General features: G+C 42.7%; 1 protein-coding gene across 1 annotated transcript in view; it reads right to left on the bottom strand.

The window, feature by feature from the left end:
* diaph1 (diaphanous related formin 1) overlaps positions 1-22,384 on the bottom strand; it is a 209,522-nt gene that overhangs the window by 45,142 nt on the left and 141,996 nt on the right. Inside the window, exons 15-16 of the mRNA XM_078231539.1 lie at positions 17,754-17,933; positions 3,621-4,199 (exon numbers count right to left, since the gene is read on the bottom strand). Coding sequence (XP_078087665.1) covers positions 3,621-4,199; positions 17,754-17,933 — 759 coding nt within the window. The remainder of the gene's footprint in view (positions 1-3,620; positions 4,200-17,753; positions 17,934-22,384) is intronic.

Below are 22,384 nucleotides of genomic sequence, written 5' to 3'. Positions count from 1 at the left end.
ATATTAAAAGTCAAGATTGAGAGTGGCTTGGAGAGGACTGGTGTTTTTGTGCATCGACTGCCATTGTCCTAGATAGCAGTTGTCATGGGTTTGGAAGGTTCTATTTAAGAAGTCTCCATGAGTGCATGCAGTGCATCTTGTAGACGGTATACACTACTGTTACTGTGCTTAGTGGTGGATGTTTGTGGCTGGGATGCCAATCAATGGGCTGCTTTGTCCTGAATGGTCCTGGAACCAGTATCGTAGACCATCACATTCTGGAGCCAACCCGTGAGTAGGGTATACTGGACCTGTAACTGTGCAATGAGATAGGATTGATTAATGATTGATTAATGACCTCATGGTGAAGGAGACACTAGGTAGTAGTGATCAAAATAGGATTGAATTTCACATTTAGTTTGAGGGAGAGAAGAGTGGGCCCAAGACTAGTAATTTAAACTTAAATAAGTGATATTGTGAGGGCACAAAGCAGAGATAGCTAAAGTGAACTGGCAGGTCAGATTAAGGAATAAGACTATAGAGATGCAATGGCAGGTATTTAAATAGATATTTCAGAATAGATACATTGGAATGAGAAAGAAAAATTCCAAGGCAAGGACTTGTGGTTAACTAAAAAAGTTAGATAGTACCAAACCAAATAGTTACGCAAGGATGGGCGGCAGGTCAGTAGATTGGGCAGAATATAAAAATGACTAAAATGAGGGGGGGGAAATTAGAGCATGAGGAAAGGATGGCTAGAAATAAAAAAAGCAATTTTCTATAGATACTGAAAGAAGAGTCAAAGTGAGCATTAATCCTGTAGATAAATCTGATACAACATGCTTTGAGAATCATCTATGCTAAAGTCACAACATGTCATGTTGGGTTCATGTCACACTATCTGTAACCCCCACGACTTGCCTGGGCTTGCAAAATCTCACTAACTGTCTTGACTGGAGACAATACACATCTCTTTAACCTGTGCTTAACCCTCTCTCCACTCACATTGTCTGTACCTCTAAGACTTGATTACCTGTAAAGACTCGCATTCCAACTATTATTTTGTAAATTGAGTTTGTGTCTTTATATGCCCTGTTTGTGAACAGAACTCCCACTTATCTGACGAAGAAGCAGCACTCCGAAAGCGAGTGGCTTTTGCTACCAAATAAACCTGTTGGACTTTAACCTGGTGTTGTGAGACTTCTTACAAAGTCACAACATCCAGTGTGCCCAGAGGAGGCTCACAAACAGCAAAGACGTGAACTGACAATTTTGTGGGTGTCAATGCTGATCTCGCATCGGACTCTTCAGTCACAACAGAAACCCACAGAAGACAATAAAGTCACTTACAGTTTGAGCCTACTCAAATGGGCAGCACCATAGCACAGCTGTTTCACAGCGTCAGGGACCCGGGTTCGATTCTCAGCTTGGGTCACTGTCTGTGCCGAGTCTGCACATTCTCTCCGTGCCTGTGTAGGTTTCCTCTGGGTGCTCCGGTTTCCTCCCACAGTCCGAAAGACATACTGACCACGCTAAATTCTCCCTCAGTGTACCCGAACAGGCGCTGTAGTGTGGCAACTAGGGCATTTTCACAGTAACTTCATTGCAGTTAGTGTAAGCCTACTTGTGACAATAATAAATAAATAAGAGGGAGCCTATCACCAGTCACTGTACCGATGTATGGAAATATGGCAACTATTTTGTGCATGGCAAGATCCCGCAAACAAGGGTGTGAAATATTAATTTAATATTTTGAAGTGCTAATTCAGTGATAAATATTGGCCACAATATTGGGCGAACACCCCTGTTCTTCGAGTGGCAATTTTTTTCCAGTTGAGAATGCAGCAGGTACTTTAGTTTAATGTTAGGTCTGAAAGATGGCAATTCTGACAGTGCAGAACTTTGATCGTCCAGTACTGGAGGCACAGTTAATGGAGGAGGGGAGTGGGGAGGGGATGAAAAAGGAGGGAAGTTAAGTGGAGAATAATATAAAAGAAAGGTGATAATTTACAGCTCAGTTCTCATATAACATGAAGTGCAAATGGTGGCTAGATGAATACAGTTCTCACTAACACCTCATATTACTTCATACATAAATCACTTTTACATGCAGGAAAATATTATGCATCTATGTTCAATACATAAGAACATAAGAAATAGGAGCAGGAGTAGGCCATCTAGCCCCTCGAGCCTGCCCCGCCATTCAATAAGATCATGGCTGATCTGACGTGGATCAGTACCACTTACCCGCCTGATCCCCATAACCCTTAATTCCCTTACCGATCAGGAATCCATCCATCCGCGCTTTAATACATCTTTAATACATCTATCACCAAAACCAAAGCAGGCAGAAAGATAATCTCTTTCGCTGGTGTTATGTTCATAGAATCATAGAATCCCTACAGTGCAGAAGGAGGCCATTCAGCCCATAGTGTCTGCACCGACCACAATCCCACCCAGGCCCTATTCCCGTAACCCCACATATTTACCCTGCTAATCTCCTGACGCTAAGGTCAGTTTAGCATGGCCAATCAACCTAACCCTGAACATCTTTGGATTGTGGGAGGAAACTGGAGCACCCAGAGGAAACCCATGCAGTCACGGGAGAATGTGTAAACTCCACACAACTTCCTTGTCCTGGTCGGCAGTGAAGAAATGCTAGCTAATTTTAAGTATGGACTAGCAGCCAAAATCCAGCACATATGTCATAAGTTACTAAGCTCTATAATGAAGTGCCAACTGTGAGTCCCGGAGTAGGACTAGAATGCACAACCATCTAACTTAAGAGAGAACAATCCACCCTCAGTGCCATTGACTAGAGCACAACCTAATTGCCATGGGAGAGGGTGCAATGGTCAAAGAGGTGGAAATGTCTCGCAACTAAAGGAAATGGTGTTGGTCTTAACAGTAAAATAGAATGAAGCAAGACATTTATTTTTCACCAAGATCATTCAAATTCCAGTTGGGAAAGATTGTTGAATCATAAAATAAAACCAATTCTCAAGACAGCTGGCAATTGTATCTCTGGGGTGTAAGAAGGTGGAAATAATTTGGATAGGTTATGAGTCACAGCATTGGCAAGGGACCAGGTGCAATGCTGCACTCTGTTGTATTAAACAGAAGGCTGGGCATGATTCAACCAAGAAACTATGCACCAAGAGATGGGGAATGAATCAGGGACAAAATCCTTCCACGCCAGTAACCATATCGCAAGTCACTTCACTGGAAGAGAGAAAGATGACAGAATAACAAAACTAAAAAATAAAACCGTTTGAGCAGAGAAGCTAAAGCCAAGCTATATTACAGTATAAATCATAGCAGCAAACTGAACAGAATGCAAGACATTGTGGCGCTGTTAGGTGTCCAGCATAATGTATATGAGAGCAGATGGAACCCATCAGCAAGGAAAACAGGTTTAGTATTACGGTTAAGCAAAATCTCATACCTAAAAGGTTTTTGTAATTATAATGTGCTTGCTATAAAAGACAGGGGAATATTAGAGAACATTCTGAAGTTAAGCACAGAAATAAAAATCACAGATTATATTAGCTGCCAATAAAACACTCAAAAACAATAATTGCAAATAACGCACAAATATGCTGGTTGAACACTCAAAGAAGATTATATGAAGATAGCCTTACTTTTGGCCAGTTAGGCCTTTTGAGTTGAACTTCCGGCTTGTACTCCTTTTTCGGTGCCAGTCCAAATGGCAAAACGGGAGCGGCTGGAGCAACAGGACCACCAAACATTCCAGGTGGTGGAGGCGGCATTCCAGGGAAAGGAGGTGGTGGTGGAGGCCCGCCTTGTCCGGGCAGCGGAGGTGGTGGTGGTGGCCCACCGTATCCTGGTAGCGGAGGCGGTGGTGGTGGCCCACCGTATCCTGGTAGTGGAGGCGGTGGTGGTGGTCCGCCTTGTCCTGGTAGCGGAGGCGGTGGGGGGATTCCCATTTGGCCCGGCAATGGAGGTGGAGGTGGTATTCCCATTTGGCCTGGTAGAGGCGGTGGAGGAGGAATTCCCACTTGACCTGGTAATGGAGGTGGAGGAGGAATTCCTGCTTGGCCCGGTAATGGAGGTGGAGGTGGTATGCCTGCTTGGCCTGGTAGAGGAGGTGCTGGTGGGGGCGATGGCTTGTTAACCTGATCTGGCTCCGGGGGCAATTCTTTTGGAATGTTGGCCAACCTTGTCTGTGCTTCTTCCAAATCCTTGGATAATTGTGTAAGCTGTGGCAAAATTAACACATTGTGAACACACTCCACTCCTGAGGTCATGGAATGTTATAACTATTGCAGTTTTCACAAAATAAATTATCAAGTTAAAAACATTTTACATTAGCATTCAAAACAAATTATTCAACTCAAGACCCAATTAATATTAGTACAATGTCTTCAACAGGTCCAATTGTCTATATCACATTAACACTAGGACCAATGTAGGAAGGATTAAAAATACAGAAAAACCCAGGAATGCATTTTCTTTGGATAGAAAACATCTTTAGTTAAGATAACTAGGTAGAGAACTTTGTCAGGTCACCAAAGGTAGAGTACTGAGCGACACAACAGACTTTGAACATTTAATCAAAAGATCTTGGGTGGGATTTACCAAGCAGCCGCCACTGGCTGATAGCGAGATCCTCTGGTCCTGCCATTGTCAATGGCAGGACCAGAATGCAGGCCTTGCTGCCAGGAAACATGCAGCGGAGGTGTACCTTCGATAGGAGCAGAAGATCCCACTGGCATGGAAGGCCAGAAAGTCCCGGCCGTTATCTTTGATGGCGCCATCTTTCTAACACTAATGATTTAAACAAAAGCAAGAATACATGTACAAAAAGAAAAAAATATTCATCAGCAATCGATTCAGGTATATAATCACATCACTTTTGAATGTTTTTGTTTGTACACAAAGAAAGCCACAGAGGCCACCTTTAGACAAAGATCTGTACCAATGTGTATGTTAATCTGACCACTGTTTCTTCAATAAACCCCAAACAAGATGTGCTTGGCTCAATATTTTGTTGATGCACTGACATTATCAGAATGACAAAATGGGATTGCTTCATGACACAGCTCCATCAGTTCAGAGGCAAGGCTGGAAGAAATTCTGCAACAGGTACTGCCACCTGGAAGTCTTCCTGAGAGCTTGGTGCGGAACACACTCAGCTGGGAAGAGTATAAAATCAAGAGAGATAGCAGGCCACCTTCAACCTCAAAATGTTGACTCTGTTTCACTTTCCATGGAAGCTACCCGAATCTGCTGAGGTTTTCCTGCATTTTCTGTTTTTATTTCAGATTTCCAGGGTCTGCAGTACTTTGCCTTTATTAAAGGGTAAAGCTTTGGTCTAGAGTAGGTGTTAACATCAGAATAAAGGTCAGCACTACTTGAAAGCAAAATTAACAGAATGTGTAAATAGCAGAAGTCAGAGCTGTCTGAAAGCAAAAACAAGATACAGACTGGCACTTGCTTGGAGATTTAAAAAAATCTCAAAATGGAGAGCAGAGTTCATGATCTGAAGTTGTTGAACTCAGTGTCGAGTCCAGATGTCCATAAAGTGCCTAATCAGAAAGTAAGCCGCTGTTTCCCCAGCAAATTAATATAGGCATGGCTATGGGAAACAGCAAGTTCGTGGAACAAATTGCAGAGAGCAAGCACAGGCATAATGGGGAGAATAGCTTTCTCTGTGCTTCACGATTTCAAAATACCATTAAAAGCCTCTCAACCTGGCCAGGTTCCAGTTTTCCTGAAGTTCCCATTTTGTTAATACAAGTTTCCGCAAAGTCCGGTATTTCAACATGATTTGAGTGAGACACTGGCTCTTTAACGGGACTCGCATGGCTTCTTAGCACAAATGCTAATTTTCTTCTCCCAAATCACACATCACAAATACAGTCCCAATGTGAACCAGATGCTCCATATTCTGCCTGCATCACTGAGCCTCCCTGATGAATCACTAGTATCAAATGGAAATTATCTCAAATGTTCCACTTGCAAATTTCTTGGACCTCTTAGTCAATCCATGAGAACATTAGTTCAAGCAGGCAGGCTCAGCTCCAAAAACAAGAACTCAGAAATTGGAGTATCCTTGCACATGAATCACCAAAGTTATGATGCAGGAGCCATAAGAAATTAGGAAGCCAAATGGTATGTCAGCCTTTAAGGCAAGATATTGGAGTACAACAGAAAGGAAGTCTCGCTGCAATTAATTTGCTGCTTTGGTGAAGAACTCACTAAGTACTGCGTGCAGTTTTGGTTCCCTTACCCAAGGGAGCTTGCCTAAGGAGAAAGGCAGCCAAGGTTCAGATTGATTCTTAAGAACAGTGGTTACCTGGTGAGGAGATATCAATTGCAATGGGCCTAAATTCACTGGACTCCAGAAGAATCAAAAGGTGGTCTCATTGAAATGCACGAAATTCTGAGGGGGCTTTACAGAGAGGATGCAGAGCGGCTCTGAAGAGTATATAGTTTCAGTAGCCAAACATTTAGGACTGGGAAAGAGAAATTTCTTCACTGAAAGGGGTGCAAATCTTTTGAATTTCCTATCCCAGACGATGCTCCGATGATCAAAAGAAATATTAACACGATTCAGCCATTTGGCTCATTGAACCTCCTCCGTCATTCAGTAAGACCTTGACTGATCTGATTGTGGCCTTAACATCACTTTCATGCCCATCCCCTTTCACTCCCCTGTCAATCAAAAATCTGTCTAACTCAGCCTTGAATATATTCAATGAGCCAACCTGCACTGCTCTCTGTGGAAGAGAATTCCAAAGATTAACAACCCTCTGAGAAAAGAAATTCCTCCCCAAGGCCATCTTAAATAAGAGACCCCTAATTCCCCCTTAAGAGAGAACATCTCCTCAGCATCCACCCTGCCAGCACTCTCAATCTTTTGTTTCAAGATCACCACTTATGTTCATGGGAATTTAAAAGGATAAGCCCAATCTGCTCAACCTTTCCTCATAAGACAGCTCCTTCATCCCAGGAATCAGCCTACTGAATCTTCTCTTAACTGCTTCCAATGCAAGAATATCCCTCCTTAAGCAAGGTCAAACAATATTTTGAAACAAAGATTCTAGAAGGAAATAGGAGCTTTTTGTAACAATAGCAGAAAAGACTTTTGTATATTAAGGTATTTGCAATGATTTTTTTTCTAAACTGAAAACAGAGAAAATGTAATCGTTATCTGCATCTTGCAAAAAGGAACAAGTAATTTCTTGCTACAAGTAATTAAAAGAGAAAAAATAAGTTTTTAATAACTCAGGCCATCAAGATTGCAATCAGTCTTAGTGCAATTAAAAAGCTTTCGGCAAATGAGTCACTGCTTCGCAAAGGACATCAAGTTGGCTGCAGTGCCCGTCCAATGTATTGAGGTAATGAGCTGAGACAGTGTTCAAGCATTATGGTGTGTGGATGGACTGTGCAATGCAGCAAAGGAAATAAAACGTACAATGCTCCACTAGTTTCTCCAGGGCAGTTCATGAAACAGCTCCTGCAATGAAAGCTTTTCACAATTTGCAGCTCTTGGCAATAACATTGCTATATGAAGACATCACTTCATAATTCAGAGGATATAAAATGAGACACGAGTATCATGTGGTGATTCAAACCATTGCACCATTCGTCAGGACAGAGTTAAAAATGCAGGTGACTAACATCATTCTGAATTAAAAGTCAATGTAACCTTCCTGAAAAGCAGTGGTAAAATACTTCATGTTTTTATTCATTCACGGGATGAGGGCAGCGCTGGCTAGATCAGCATTTATTGCCATCCTTAATTGTCCTTGAGCCACCTTCTTGACTGCTGCATCCATGTGGTCTCAGTACATCCACCTAGTGCTGTTAGGGAGGGAGTTCCAGGATTTTTACCCAGCCATAGTGATATAGTTCCAAATCAGGAAGATGTGTGGATCAGGAGGGGAACCTGCAGACAGTTGTACTCCCATGCACCTGCTATCCTTGTCGTTCCTGGTGGTAGAGTAGCAGGTTTGGAGGATGCTATCAAAGAAGCCTTGGTGAATTGTTACAGTGCACCTTGTAGATGGTACATATCGCAGCCACTGTGCATTGGTGGTGAATCATAGAATCCTACAGTGCAGGAGGCCATTCCACCCATCGAGTCTGCAATAACCACAATCCCTCCCCGGTCCCTATCCCCATAACCCCATGCATTTACCCTAGCTAGTCTTCCTGAAACTAAGAGACAATTTAGCATGGCCAATCCACCTAACCCGCACATCTTTGGACTGTGGGAGGAAACCGGCGCACCCAGACGAAACCCATGCAGACACAGAGAGAATGTGCAAACTCCACACAGACAAGTCGGGAATCAAACCTGGGTCCCTGGCGCTGTGAGGCAGCAGTGCTAACCACTGTGCCACCCATGGGAGTGAATGCTTAAAGTGTTTGGTGGGATTCTAATCAAGTAGGTTCCTTTGTTCTGGATGGTGTTGAGCTTCGAGTGTTGGAACATAAATAGAACAGTACAGCACAGAACATGCCCTTCGGCCCATGATGTTGTGCCGAGCTTTATCTGAAACCAAGATCAAACTATCCCACTCCCTATCATCCTGGTGTGCTCCATGTGCCTATCCAATAACCGCTTAAATGTTCCTAAAGTGTCTGACTCCACTATCACTGCAGGCAGTCCATTCCACACCCCAACCACTCACTGCGTAAAGAACCTACCTCTGATATCCTTCCTATACCTCCCACCATGAACCCTATAGTTATGCCCCCTTGTAATAGCTCCATCCACCCGAGGAAATAGTCTTTGAACGTTCACTCTATCTATCCCCTTCATCATTTTATAAACCTCTATTAAGTCTCCCCTCAGCCTCCTCCGCTCCAGAGAGAACAGCCCTAGCTCCCTCAACCTTTCCTCATAAGACCTACCCTCCAAACCAGGCAGCATCCTGGTAAATCTCCTCTGCACTCTTTCCACTTCCACATCCTTCTGATAGTGAGGTGACCAGAACTCCACGCAATATTCCAAATGTGGTCTCACCAAGGTCCTGTACAGTTGCAGCATAACCCCACGGCTCTTAAACTCCAATCCCCTGTTAATAAAAGCTAACACACTATAGGCCTTCTTCAGTGTTAGGTTTGTTAGGTGTTAGGTTTGTTATAGAATTTAAAGACTGAACTCTTGTTCAGAGTACGGATGGTTACTGCACTAAGATGGACAAATACCGATCAGTTTTGATCGAACTGAATGGCAAACTGGCTCCTGGGGCTGAATAGCCGACTATGACCCAGCTTTGTGCATTATCAGGACTCATCTTGACATGTGGAGTGCATTCCAAAATTGCAATGGTTCTCTTGCGTTAGAGTTGTGTAAAATATCAGGTCCCTGGAAAGAAACTGGGTTACATCCATAAAGAATAGATGTTAATTAGTTCTGTAATAATTAGATTTGGAAAAATTGATTTGAGAGCAAGTATCTTATAAAACGATCACAATTATCATCATTATGAATCTTGGCTTTGCGCATTTCTGAAAGCTGCATCAGAGACTGGCAATATGGAGCGTACACACTTTAAGAAGTCTTACAACACCAGGTTAAAGTCCAACAGGTCTATTTGGTAGCAAAAGCCATTAGCTTTCGGAACGCTGTTCCTTCGTCAGGTGGGTGGGAGTTCTGATCACAAACAGGGCACAAAGACACAAACTGAATTTACATGAATAACGATTGGAATGTGAGTCTTTACAGCTAATCAAGTCTTAAAGATACAGACAATGTGAGTACTCCACAATATGGAGCGTGCCAGGAGCAGAAAATAATCCATAGATCCCTTGCAATTTTCTTTGGTAAATATACTAATTTATTAGTGGAGCACTACATAATCCAGCTACTTCACATTTAATGAGGATTTTTGAAATCTAAATACACCAAAATAAACTTTTATCACATGAAACCAATGTACACTTAACCAAATCAATACTGGTTCCAAAATGCATGACCTAACTGACCATCAACCCTTCCTCTCACACCCCTTAAGACATCATTTGGAAAAAAATAACTGGGTGTTGAGGCAATGAAGGCATTTTACACCACCAAGTATCAACCTTTCACTGCAATATCAAACTCATTGAAACATGCAAGACTCTGAAGAGACTTGATAGGGTAGGCACTGAGTGGATGTTCCCCCTGGCCAGGGTATCCAGAACACAGGGGCATAGTCTCAGTACAAGGGGCCACTCATTGAGGACTGAGATGAGGAGAAATTTCTTCATTCAAACAGTTATAAATCTGTTGAATTCTCCACCCCAGAAGCTTGTGGACACTCCATCGTTGAATTCATTTGAGACTGAGATAAAAAGATCTTTGATCTCTCAGGGAATCGAGGCACAAAGGTGGAGTTGATGCTGAAGATCAGCCATGATCGTATTGAATGGCAGAACAGGCTCAAGGGGCCATGTGGTCTACTCCTGCTCTTATTTCTGAAGTTCTTAATATCCTGCTAGGGGCACTGCCAACAGCTGCTGTTTGTGTCACCTTGATAGGGAGAACACTCGGTGCACCAAGTGGAAACAAAAGCTCAATCTATTTGTTGGCCAGTTTACCCCCTTACATTTACACACCATGCATCCTTCCCTCTGTATCCTTGTTGAAAAAGTCAGCATTTTATTCTCCCATCTAATATTATAACGCCCTAACTCACAAAATTCTCTAATACCTTCCCTCCTCAACCTTCCATTTCTCCCACAATATAAAAGCCTTTAAAATCAGGGCCAAGTGTCATCTATTTATTGATTTTTTTTCCACCTTTATTTCTCTTTCAATTTCAGCCTTAATGGTTTTCTTTTACTTTCAAAGCAAGACAAAATGCCTTTCGTTCACAGGACACAAGCAAACATTTATTTTACTTCAACAAGGACTGGGAAACAAGGGAGACAAAGGGCTCTTTTGGAGAATGAAGAGGTTTAGACTCAACTATAGGCACATTTTATTTTACATTGTCTAAGTTCTGCTTAATTCTCATTGGTGAATACATAAGGCATGCAATTCATTTATGCACCCAGATAACATAAAAGCAATCACTAGCTTTGTTACATGAAACCATACAGGAAGTTGATCTGGCCTAGACTCTTGCTTATTAATTTGGACTCAAAATGTTTCCAAATTAAGATGGGCCGGAATCTGATATAACCTAGTCCCAGTCGGCTACCATGAGCTAACAGCAGAGATTTACTCATGGCTTTCTCTTTTGCCCTGATAGTCCATCATCACGATGGGCAGTCCAGTTTTCAAGTTCTCTCTTCCACAGGATGACATACTTTGGAGCTTGTGAAAAGAGATCGATTCTTCCCATGAGCTGAACTTTGGTGCAGCCTTGTAATGCAAAACAGATGAAGCAGGCCGGGCCAGACATATGGATGGAACATGATAAAGCTGTGTCTTCATCCAATGGGGTGTGTGTGGAATGCATGAGGTTTGGGCAGATGTTTCAAGGATTCCACAAAGGTATTTTCTTCTCTATTCTGGCTCCATGTTAAGTGCCTGGTTTATTACAATCATTAAGCTGTCGGCTTTCTGGATACCACAATGGTACCATAATAGCTACAGTTGGCCAGATGTCCCGTGTCTGCCGCTCTGAATTTCAGCTACTTGATGCAAGCAATGTTGTAACAGCAATAAAAGGTCAAAGGCACAGCATATGGCAACTTCTCTTTAAAAGGAAAGGAGCGCATTTAAGAAGCGTGACTTAAACATGAACTCAGATTTCCTCATACAATGGACCTCATTAATTCAGTTTTTGTTACAAAAAACAATTGTTCAGCATGTTTCTCGTAAAACAGAAACATTCTATTCAACTTCCTGTTCAAGCTTCAAAAATAATGTGGCACTGACAAAAACGTTGTAGGTTTCTACAAGAAATTATAGAAGTTTAACAGATATTTAAAATTTCTGGACAACCTTAAAAAGCTTTATTTTTCAGGTTGCAAGTGCTCTGTGGACAACTTACTGTCCATTCTAAATGATCTCAAACCAAAAAAAAATTGAATTGCCTAAAAGCATGAAATGAGCAATTTCAATAAAACAGCAGTCTCAATTCCAATTACGATATAATCTAAAATAAAAAAAATCAAATCAAATCAAGCATAGCTTGTCATTCCTGAAAAAAAATCCATCTCAAACCAACAGCTACTTTTAAGATGAGATGAACTTGTTTGCAAAACGGTGCTGACGCAGAGAGAGAAATGCATTGAAACAGTACTGGCAGCACTTTGTAAATACTGAAGAAAAGGCACAAAAAAGCACTGTTCTCGATCAGTGAATAGAACAGCTGCTAAAGTAAACATTTACTGGGTAATAGTGTTGGTTCTGCCTCTCTTTTATCTTTTCAGCAACATTAGGAATCAGCTGCTCCAAAAACATCAGCAGTGAAGTACAAATTATAGCGTGTACTAATCACAGCAACGCACTGAAAATTTAAGATTTTGGTTTAAAACGAACTCATTAGTTTGACTCAGAACAACTTAACTTTTCTGCTCATTTCTAACCTTTATCTAAATCAGCATAGTTCTACATTAGTCACATGAAATCCACACACATTCAGCAGGACAAAGGCTAACAATGGTCATGATGCACAGCAGATTTCTGCTTCCCCTTGTGCCTTGAGAGGAAAGATCACACATACTGAAAAGGAAATAGCAGCAGGAACAGATGCAGCCTTCTTGCAGCAGACAAGGAAGCTGCCCAAAGGAAAAAAAAGACAATCCCCTTAGCTAGAGTAGCACACGGGATGTTTTCGTGCAATACATAAACTCCTGGGAGATAATCCCACTGCCCGTGTCAGACTTCAAGTTTGGAATGGTAATTCATGTCAAGCAGATGGGAAGGTTTTTTTAGCTGCAAAGGATGGAAGTCCATTGAGGGGGTTGGGGGAGGGGGGGGGGGGGTGCGAAAATCAGTGCTCCGTCAGAACAGCCACACTTCACAATTCTGTGGGTTTCCAAAGACCTGAGAGAACAGACATCCAATCCCTCAAATATCTGCACACTAAACTGTGAACACTGGAAATATCAGGCAAGATCGTCAATGTCCACAAAGGGAAAAAGTAGATTAAGGTTCAGTTGTGGCTCCCACTCTCCAGAGCACTGAAAAATTTCCTGGTTATTCAATAAAGTCTGCCGTTAAGTCAAAGGCTTCCTTCCAATGTAATAAACTGATCTATTTCTGCTGTCATGTACTTCCAACTAGAGGGTACTACATTTTTTTCTTAATATACACCTGAAAAGGAAGATTCAGAGTCTTGATCTCTGTTGGCAAGTACACCTCATTTTAACAAATGGTTGAAATAACTAATAAAATACTGGACATCTGTTTCCAAATCGCAGCAGGATCACACTGCCAGAGCAGTAAGAACAACCATGACAATACAAGGTTGTGATATGGAACTGCAACCTAAAACCGGGACAGAAATTGGCAGCAGTGCCCACCTGCAACAGTTTTCGATTTATACTCAGCTGCTGCTACTCGGAACCTTCCTGCATAAGGGAACATCCATTGAGCAATATGGACATGTTGATGTCCAAAGATATCAACAGTTGCTTTAGAATACTTGTTTTACAAAAAGGAAGGGATTCGTCAGAAGTCATAGAAAGCTGACTCAGAGAATAAAGTCAAGATAAAGATGAATCACAACAAAAGGCTGACTGTTGATCAGCAGGATATTATTTATCATGCAAGCATCGGTACCAAAGGGCAATGCCAGCTCCCTCATTTTAACCAAAGGGATTATCTTGTGGCAGCAATTGGACTTTTGAGTGTGATGGGTCTTTGGTCAGAAATTTAGACTCTTTCCCCGGGAATTATAGACCGGTGAGTCTCACTTCTGTTGTCGGCAAGATGTTGGAAAAAATTATAAGGGATAGGATTTATAGTTATTTGGAGAGCAATGAATTGATAGGTGATAGTCAGCATGGTTTTGTGGCAGGTAGGTCGTGCCTTACTAACCTTATTGAGTTTTTTGAGAAAGTGACCAAGGAGGTGGATGGGGGCAAGGCAGTGGACGTGGTATATATGGATTTTAGTAAGGCGTTTGATAAGGTTCACCATGGTAGGCTTCTGCAGAAAATGCAGATGTATGGGATTGGGGGTGATCTAGGAAATTGGATCAGGAATTGGCTAGCGGATAGGAAACAGAGGGTGGTGGTTGATAGTAAATATTCATCATGGAGTGCGGTTACAAGTGGTGTACCTCAGGGATCTGTTTTGGGGCCACTGCTGTTTGTAATATTTATTAATGATCTGGATGAGGGTATAGTTGGGTGGATTAGCAAATTTGCTGATGACACCAAAGTCGGTGGTGTGGTAGACAGTGAGGAAGGGTGTCGTAGTTTGCAGGAAGACTTAGACAGGTTGCAAAGTTGGGCCGAGAGGTGGCGGATGGAGTTTAATGCGGAGAAGTGTGAGGTAATTCACTTTGGTAGGAATAACAGATGTGTTGAGTATAGGGCTAACGGGAGGACTTTGAATAGTGTGGAGGAGCAGAGGGATCTAGGTGTATGTGTGCATAGATCCCTGAAAGTTGGGAATCAAGTAGATAAGGTTGTTAAGAAGGCATATGGTGTCTTGGCGTTTATTGGTAGGGGGATTGAATTTAGGAGTCGTAGCGTTATGTTGCAACTGTACACAACTCTGGTGCGGCCGCACTTGGAGTACTGTGTGCAGTTCTGGTCCCCACATTACAGGAAGGATGTGGAGGCTTTGGAGAGGGTGCAGAGGAGGTTTACCAGGATGTTGCCTGGTATGGAGGGGAGATCCTATGAGGAGAGGCTGAGGGATTTGGGATTGTTTTCGCTGGAAAGGCGGCGGCTAAGAGGGGATCTTATTGAAACATATAAGATGATTAGAGGTTTAGATAGGGTGGATAGTGATAGCCTTTTTCCTCTGATGGAGAAATCCAGCACGAGGGGGCATGGCTTTAAATTGAGGGGGGGTAGTTATAGAACCGATGTCAGGGGTAGGTTCTTTACCCAGAGGGTGGTGAGGGATTGGAATGCCCTGCCAGCATCAGTAGTAAATGCGCCTAGTTTGGGGGCGTTTAAGAGATCCGTAGATAGGTTCATGGACGAAAAGAAATTGGTTTAGGTTGGAGGGTCACAGTTTTTTTTTTTAACTGGTCGGTGCAACATCGTGGGCCGAAGGGCCTGTTCTGCGCTGTAATGTTCTATGTTCTATGTTCTAGGAGATCAAAGTTATAATGCGTCTTGCCTGAAGATACATTAGCAAATCTCTGCTAATCAGCATGCTGCCATTGAGCACAAAACCAAAGTACGTCAGCTGAGTTTGAAAGACCAGAAGTACTGCAAGGAGTACTGAGGATTTGCTATAGGATTATGACAAATTTCCAAACCTAAGTATTTATGCCAAGCATCCATCCCAATGAAATAATTTTCTCAATTCTTGATTTCACATGAAATTGCTAAGCTTTCAAGAAATGCATGGAAAGCAGTCAGGAGGGAAGAGGACCATTGCCACTTCATTCATTGACTGGTGTTGGGAGCTGTAGGCTCATACAGAACAGAAGGATGTCATTTGACCCATCAAGCCTGTGATAGCTACTTGAAAAGAGTAATCCAATGAGTCGCATTCTTCCACTCTACACACTGTACAAAACACAGGATAAGAATCCAACACGTACTTCACCAATGTGGAATGCTAGACGTGATCCAAATTTAAATTTGTGGGAGAATTGGTATTGCCCAGAAAGGATTTTTTTTTAAAAACAAGAATGTTAAAAGAAGGGTTGCTTTGGCAAGCTGATAACCTTGGCTGTCCTTCAAGGCAGTTGAACAATGCAAAGGAAGAAGGACACATCCCCTCTGCCGAAAGATACAGCTTTAACATGTAGGTCAGGTAATAAAAGTGGGATGGGACCGCTATCAGGATCTCTCCTAGGTTCCTCGCACCAGGAAATGTAGTCAGACCTTATACAAATATGGCAAACAGAATTCTGGTGGGGAGACAGTGTTATATGTGGAGTTGAGGCATGTACTTGAAAACATATGACTGTAATTTCATGACACTATTTATAGACAACTTTGCAATAAAGCTTGAAAAAGAATGCAGTCTTGCTCCAGGCTTACTAAATATTAGTCGGTTATGAAGTGGAAACAGTAAGATTCCAGACGCAGCTTTACCATGTGCGGATTATTACTATGAGAGGAATGTCTGCACAAATGCCACATCATTAAAACAAAGTGTGTTAAAGAGATCAAGTTTCTGCGACGCACAGATTGAAAGAAATGCGCAGCCCTTTCAATACCCCCTCCAATGGGAATAGAGGGAGCCACAGTGAAACGTCCAAGCCGCGGCCATTAACTACTCACTGAACTCAGGTTACAACATTAACAAAAGCACAAAGAGGCAGCAGATGGTGAAAATCTGGCAAGAAAAAGTGTTGGAAACACTCAGCAGGTGAGACTGCATCTGTGCAGACAGCAGCAAAATTAACTGCTTGGATGTGGTCAAAGCCAAAACTAGTTTTGATGACTGATTCGAATCTGTACTATTAGCTTACAGTGTTGAACATCCTCAGCATTTTCCCATTTTTATATTGCCTATTACGAGGCTACATTTTCAATAGTATGGTGATAAACATATTTCTACTCTTGATAGACTAGCATCCTTCGCATCAAATCAGGTAATTGAAATGTAAAGTCAACAGTGCAGTGGATGGGTCACTCAGTATACACTCCTTCCACCAGGTCATACCTTCCATTGAGCTTAATAGAAAGAACAAAGGACAGGGATGGGGTTGTAGAACAAATGGCTGATCAAATGCTGCCCATTGCTCCCAATCAATTGAATTTTACCATCAACAATTGTTTGGTAATTTCAAAAGCCATATTTTAGAATCATAGAATCCTACAGTGAAGGAGGCTGCCATTCAGCCCATCGGGTCTGCACTGACCACAATCCCACCCAAGCTCCAACCCCATAACCCCATGCATTTACCCTAGCTAGTTCCCCTGACACTAAGGGGCAATTTAGCATTGCCAATGCACCTAATCCACACATTTTTGAACTGTGGGAAGAAACCGGTGCACTCGGAGGAAACCCACGCAGACACGGGGAGAACGTGCACGTGCCACACAGGCACTGACCCAGGAATTGAACCAGGGTCCCTGGCGCTGTGAGGCAGCAGTGCTAACCACTGTGCCACCGTGCCGCCCCAATGATCAAACAGCTATGCAAGTCATTATGTAGGATGTTTCGTCAATTTTTTAAAAAAAAGACAAAGGGACATTTTACAAATATTTATATATCTCTTCACATTCACTTGCTCCAACAATAGTTAATATATTAATATATTGAATAAAGGTTTGAAACATGGGCATTGGGGAAGGCCATTTAGCCCTTTCAAGCCTGTTCAACCATTCAATTAGGACAGATCTCCCTGAGCTCAATTCCCATGACAATGCTGTATATCCAAGATACTTTCATCCAACAAAAATCTCTCAATCTCATTCCTGAAAGCTTCAACTGGAAGCAGAGTATTCCAGATTTCCATTACTCTTTGTGTGAAAGAGAGCCCCTCAATTTCACCTCTAAATGGCCTGGCTCTAATTTTATGAGCACCATAGCACTCTGGTAGTTTTCTTCAACAAGGCTTCCCTATATCTGCTCCACCTAATCCATTCATTATTTTAATCATCTTGATTAGATCACCCCTCACCCAACTCAATGTACATTTAGAAAACTAGCGAGAGATTGCAGCACCCCAGGGAATTAACATGCAGCATATTACACAGTATTTTGAATATATTACCTGATCATTTAGTTGACTAATCTCGCTCTGTAGTTTCTTGTTATCAGTCTCCACCTGGGTTTTATCTGTCTCCAGCATCTGGTGCTTTGTTTGAAATTCAGAGACCTTCACTTCAAATTCGGTTTCTTTTTTCCTAATTTCTACCTGCAGTTCATGTCGAGTTGTCAATTCCAAATCAAGCTGTTTTAAAAACAACAAAAGTATTTGTCATAAACAAAACAGTACAGCAGAGGAGGCTATTCAGCCAGTCATATCTCTGGTAGAGCCATTCAATGAATCCCATTCACCTGCTTGCTCCACATAGCATTGTATATAGGATTAGGAACAATAAAATGATGTGGAATGGGGACAGTTACTGGGAAGAGAATTAATAAAATTATTTGGTGATCAAACCACAGTTACAAGGCAGTATCTTGTACTGGTCACTACCACTGGACTACAACAAGCTTAGTAAGAAGTTTAACAACACCAGGTTAAAGTCCAACAGGTTTATTTGGTAGCAAAAGCCACACAAGCTTTTGAAGCTCTAAGCCCCTTCTTCAGGTGAGTGGGAATTCTGTTCACAAACAGAGTTTATAAAGACACAGACTCAATTTACATGAATAATGGTTGGAATGCGAATACTTACAACTAATCAAGTCTTTAAGAAACAAAACAATGGGAGTGGAGAGAGCATCAAGACAGGCTAAAAAGATGTGTATTGTCTCCAGACAAGACAGCCAGTGAAACTCTGCAGGTCCACGCAACTGTGGGCGTTACAAATAGTGTGACATGAACCCAATATCCCGGTTGAGGCCGTCCGCGTGTGTGCGGAACTTGGCTATCAGTTTCTGCTCAGCAACTCTGCGCTGTCGTGTGTCGCGAAGGCCGCCTTGGAGAACGCTTACCCGAATATCAGAGGCTGAATGCCTATGACCGCTGAAGTGCTCCCCAACAGGAAGAGAACAGTCTTGCCTGGTGATTGTCGAGCGGTGTTCATTCATCCGTTGTCGCAGCGTCTGCATAGTTTCCCCAATGTACCATGCCTCGGGACATCCTTTCTTGCAGCGTATCAGGTAGACAACGTTGGCCGAGTTGCAAGAGTATGTACCGTGTACCTGGTGGATGGTGTTCTCACGTGAGATGATGGCATCTGTGTCGATGATCCAGCACGTCTTGCAGAGGTTGCTGTGGCAGGGTTGTGTGGTGTCTTGGTCACTGTTCTCCTGAAGGCTGGGTAGTTTGCTGCGGACAATGGTCTGTTTGAGGTTGTGCGGTTGTTTGAAGGCAAGAAGTGGGGGTGTGGGGATGGCCTTGGCGAGATGTTCGTCTTCATCAATGACATGTTGAAGGCTCCGGAGGAGATGCCGTAGCTTCTCCGCTCCGGGGAAGTACTGGACAACGAAGGCCAAGGCCATCCCCACACCCCCACTTCTTGCCTTCAAACAACCGCACAACCTCAAACAGACCATTGTCCGCAGCAAACTACCCAGCCTTCAGGAGAACAGTGACCAAGACACCACACAACCCTGCCACAGCAACCTCTGCAAGACGTGCCGGATCATCGACACAGATGCCATCATCTCACGTGAGAACACCATCCACCAGGTACACGGTACATACTCTTGCAACTCGGCCAACGTTGTCTACCTGATACGCTGCAAGAAAGGATGTCCCGAGGCATGGTACATTGGGGAAACTATGCAGACGCTGCGACAACGGATGAATGAACACCGCTCGACAATCACCAGGCAAGACTGTTCTCTTCCTGTTGGGGAGCACTTCAGCGGTCACGGGCATTCAGCCTCTGATACTCGGGTAAGCGTTCTCCAAGGCGGCCTTCGCGACACACGACAGCGCAGAGTCGCTGAGCAGAAACTGATAGCCAAGTTCCGCACACACGCGGACGGCCTCAACCGGGATATTGGGTTCATGTCACACTATTTGTAACGCCCACAGTTGCGTGGACCTGCAGAGTTTCACTGGCTGTCTTGTCTGGAGACAATACACATCTTTTTAGCCTGTCTTGATGCTCTCTCCACTCCCATTGTTTTGTTTCTTAAAGACTTGATTAGTTGTAAGTATTCGCATTCCAACCATTATTCATGTAAATTGAGTCTGTGTCTTTATAAACTCTGTTTGTGAACAGAATTCCCACTCACCTGAAGAAGGGGCTTAGAGCTTCAAAAGCTTGTGTGGCTTTTGCTACCAAATAAACCTGTTGGACTTTAACCTGGTGTTGTTAAACTTCTTACTGTGTTTACCCCAGTCCAACGCCGGCATCTCCACATCATGACTACAACAAGCTTATCAGCAATTAAGCATTCCTGTTAACATAACAGCAACTTACTTTTATATAGCGTCTTTAACATAATAGGAGCATTCTAAAATGAAGTATAATTCTGGGCCACATAAGGGGAGATTACATCAATGGCCAAAAGCTTGGTCATAGAGGTAGATTTTAGGAGTACCTTGAGGGAGGAAAAGAAGTAGAGAAGCCGCAAGATGCAGTGAGGAATTTCCAGAGCACACAGGTGAAGGTAAAGTAACCAATGCTGGAGCAATTAAAATCAGGGATGTGAAAGAGACTAGAGTCAGGTAAGTATAGATATCTTTGAGGTTTAGTTGGTGGGGGGTGGGTGGGTTTAACCAGAGAGTGTCAAAGACTGCAGACATATCGAAAAGGATGAGGAAGGATAGTTTACTTTTATCAGATATGTAGGGTGTCACCTATGACTTTGATAAGAGCTATTGCAATACTGTGGCAGGGACAGAAATTGAATTGGAGGGGTTCAAACATATAGAGTTCCAGGAAAGATTTTGGAGGTGACACCACATCCAAGGACTTTGCGGAAGTTTGCAAGATCAGATTGCTTTTTTGAGGAGAGTGGCGACAACAGCAGAGTTGAGGGAGAGAGTGAGAATACTTTGAGGGACAACCGTATTGAGTATACTCAACAATACCGAGTAACATGGGGATCAGGAGGGGAAGTTGGTTGATCAACAATTTAGTAAGGATATCAGTGGAGCAAGAGGCGCATCTAATGGATATGATGAGCTCAGAAAGGCAACAGCAAATAAAGGAGAGAAACTAGAGAATGATATGCAGAGTTACAATAAAACTTTAAAAATTACAAATAGGTATTTTAAAAAATATTTGTTCTAGGCATGTGGGCATCAATGGCAAAGTCAGCATTCATTGCCAATCCCTATTTCCCCTCGAGTTGCTGGTGAGCTGAGTGGTTTGCTGGGCCATTTCAGAGGACAGTTAAAAGTCAGCCACTGGGTCTGGACTTGCATGTGGGATTACAGATTTCCTTCCCTGAAGGTCAACAGTGGACCAGGTGGGATTTTAATGACAATCTGGTCATTTCATGATGATTATTAATAGGACTAGCACTTTATTCCATATTTATTAATTAATTGAATTTAAAATCCTCCAGCTGCCAAGGAAGGATTTGACCACCTCCAGAACATTCATCCACAGAGAATCACAGAATTGGTATGGTGCAGGAGACCATTTGGCCCATCGTGTCTGTACCAACCCCCCAAATGAGGCCCATGTCATCCATGGAAAATGTGTGAAATTGGAATAGGTTGAGAAAGGAGGAGGGAAGAAAATGAGAGAGAAAATAGGGAGAACGAGAGAAGAAGAGATAATAAAAGGTACAGGTAATATGAAGAGAAAGAGGAAAATTCAAAGAAAACCCTCTTACAAAAATAAATAGGGTATACAAGCAGAAGCATTTTCAATTACACAGTGTTATGTTGGTCTATTGTATGCTTTTCAGATATATTAAATAGAAGCCCCTTAGAAATAAGGCTAGATCAGAATGTCAGAGTATCTTAATCAGTTTCCTCTTTCATCTGTTCCTTCCTCACTTCCGGTTGTTGCAATGTTAGTGAAAGTAAGCTCAGGAAACACAACCAAACCAATGCCATTAAATAAAATGCAATGGATGATCTGCGTTTTGACAACCTCTTAAATCACCTACGATCTGGCAATTTCTCCAAACCGTGTCTTACTTGCCTATTTGACTCATTCCTCCTGTCCCAGCGGAGGCTAATTATTTGTTTTTTTTCTCTTCAATCCATAAGCATGGGACCATGGAGTGGCACGGTGACACAGTGGTTAGCACTGCTGCCTCACAGCGCCAGTGACCCGGGTTCAATTTCTGGCTTGGGTCACTGTCTGTGTGGGGTTTGCACGTTCTCCCTGTGTGGGTTTGGGTTTCCTCCCACAATCCAAAAGGCGTGCTGGTTAGGTGCATTGGCTGTGTTAAATTCTCCCTCAGTGTAGCCGAACAGGCGCCAGAGTGTGGGACTCGGGGATTTTCACAGCAACTTCATTGCGGTGTTAATGTAAGCCTACTTGTGACACTAATAAATAAACTTGAATCCTGTTACAGATAACCTGGCCCAGATGATATGCATCCGAGAACAGTAAGAGTTAGGAGAGTGCAGAGATACTGAACACAATTTTTCAACCTTCCTTAGATAGAGGGGTGGACCCCAAAGTACCAGCGGATTGCAAATGTTACATCCTTGTTCAAAAACAGGGAGATGTTTAAACATGGCAATTACAGGCCAGCCAATTCAACACCGATGGTAGGAAACATTTAGGAACAATAATCCCAGAGAAAACTAACATT

The sequence above is a fragment of the Mustelus asterias genome, chromosome 16 (assembly GCF_964213995.1).
Source record: "Mustelus asterias chromosome 16, sMusAst1.hap1.1, whole genome shotgun sequence".
Lineage (NCBI taxonomy): Eukaryota > Metazoa > Chordata > Chondrichthyes > Carcharhiniformes > Triakidae > Mustelus > Mustelus asterias.
The sequence above is the reverse complement of the archived record's forward strand: the minus strand, read 5'-3'. Positions and strand labels throughout refer to the sequence as shown.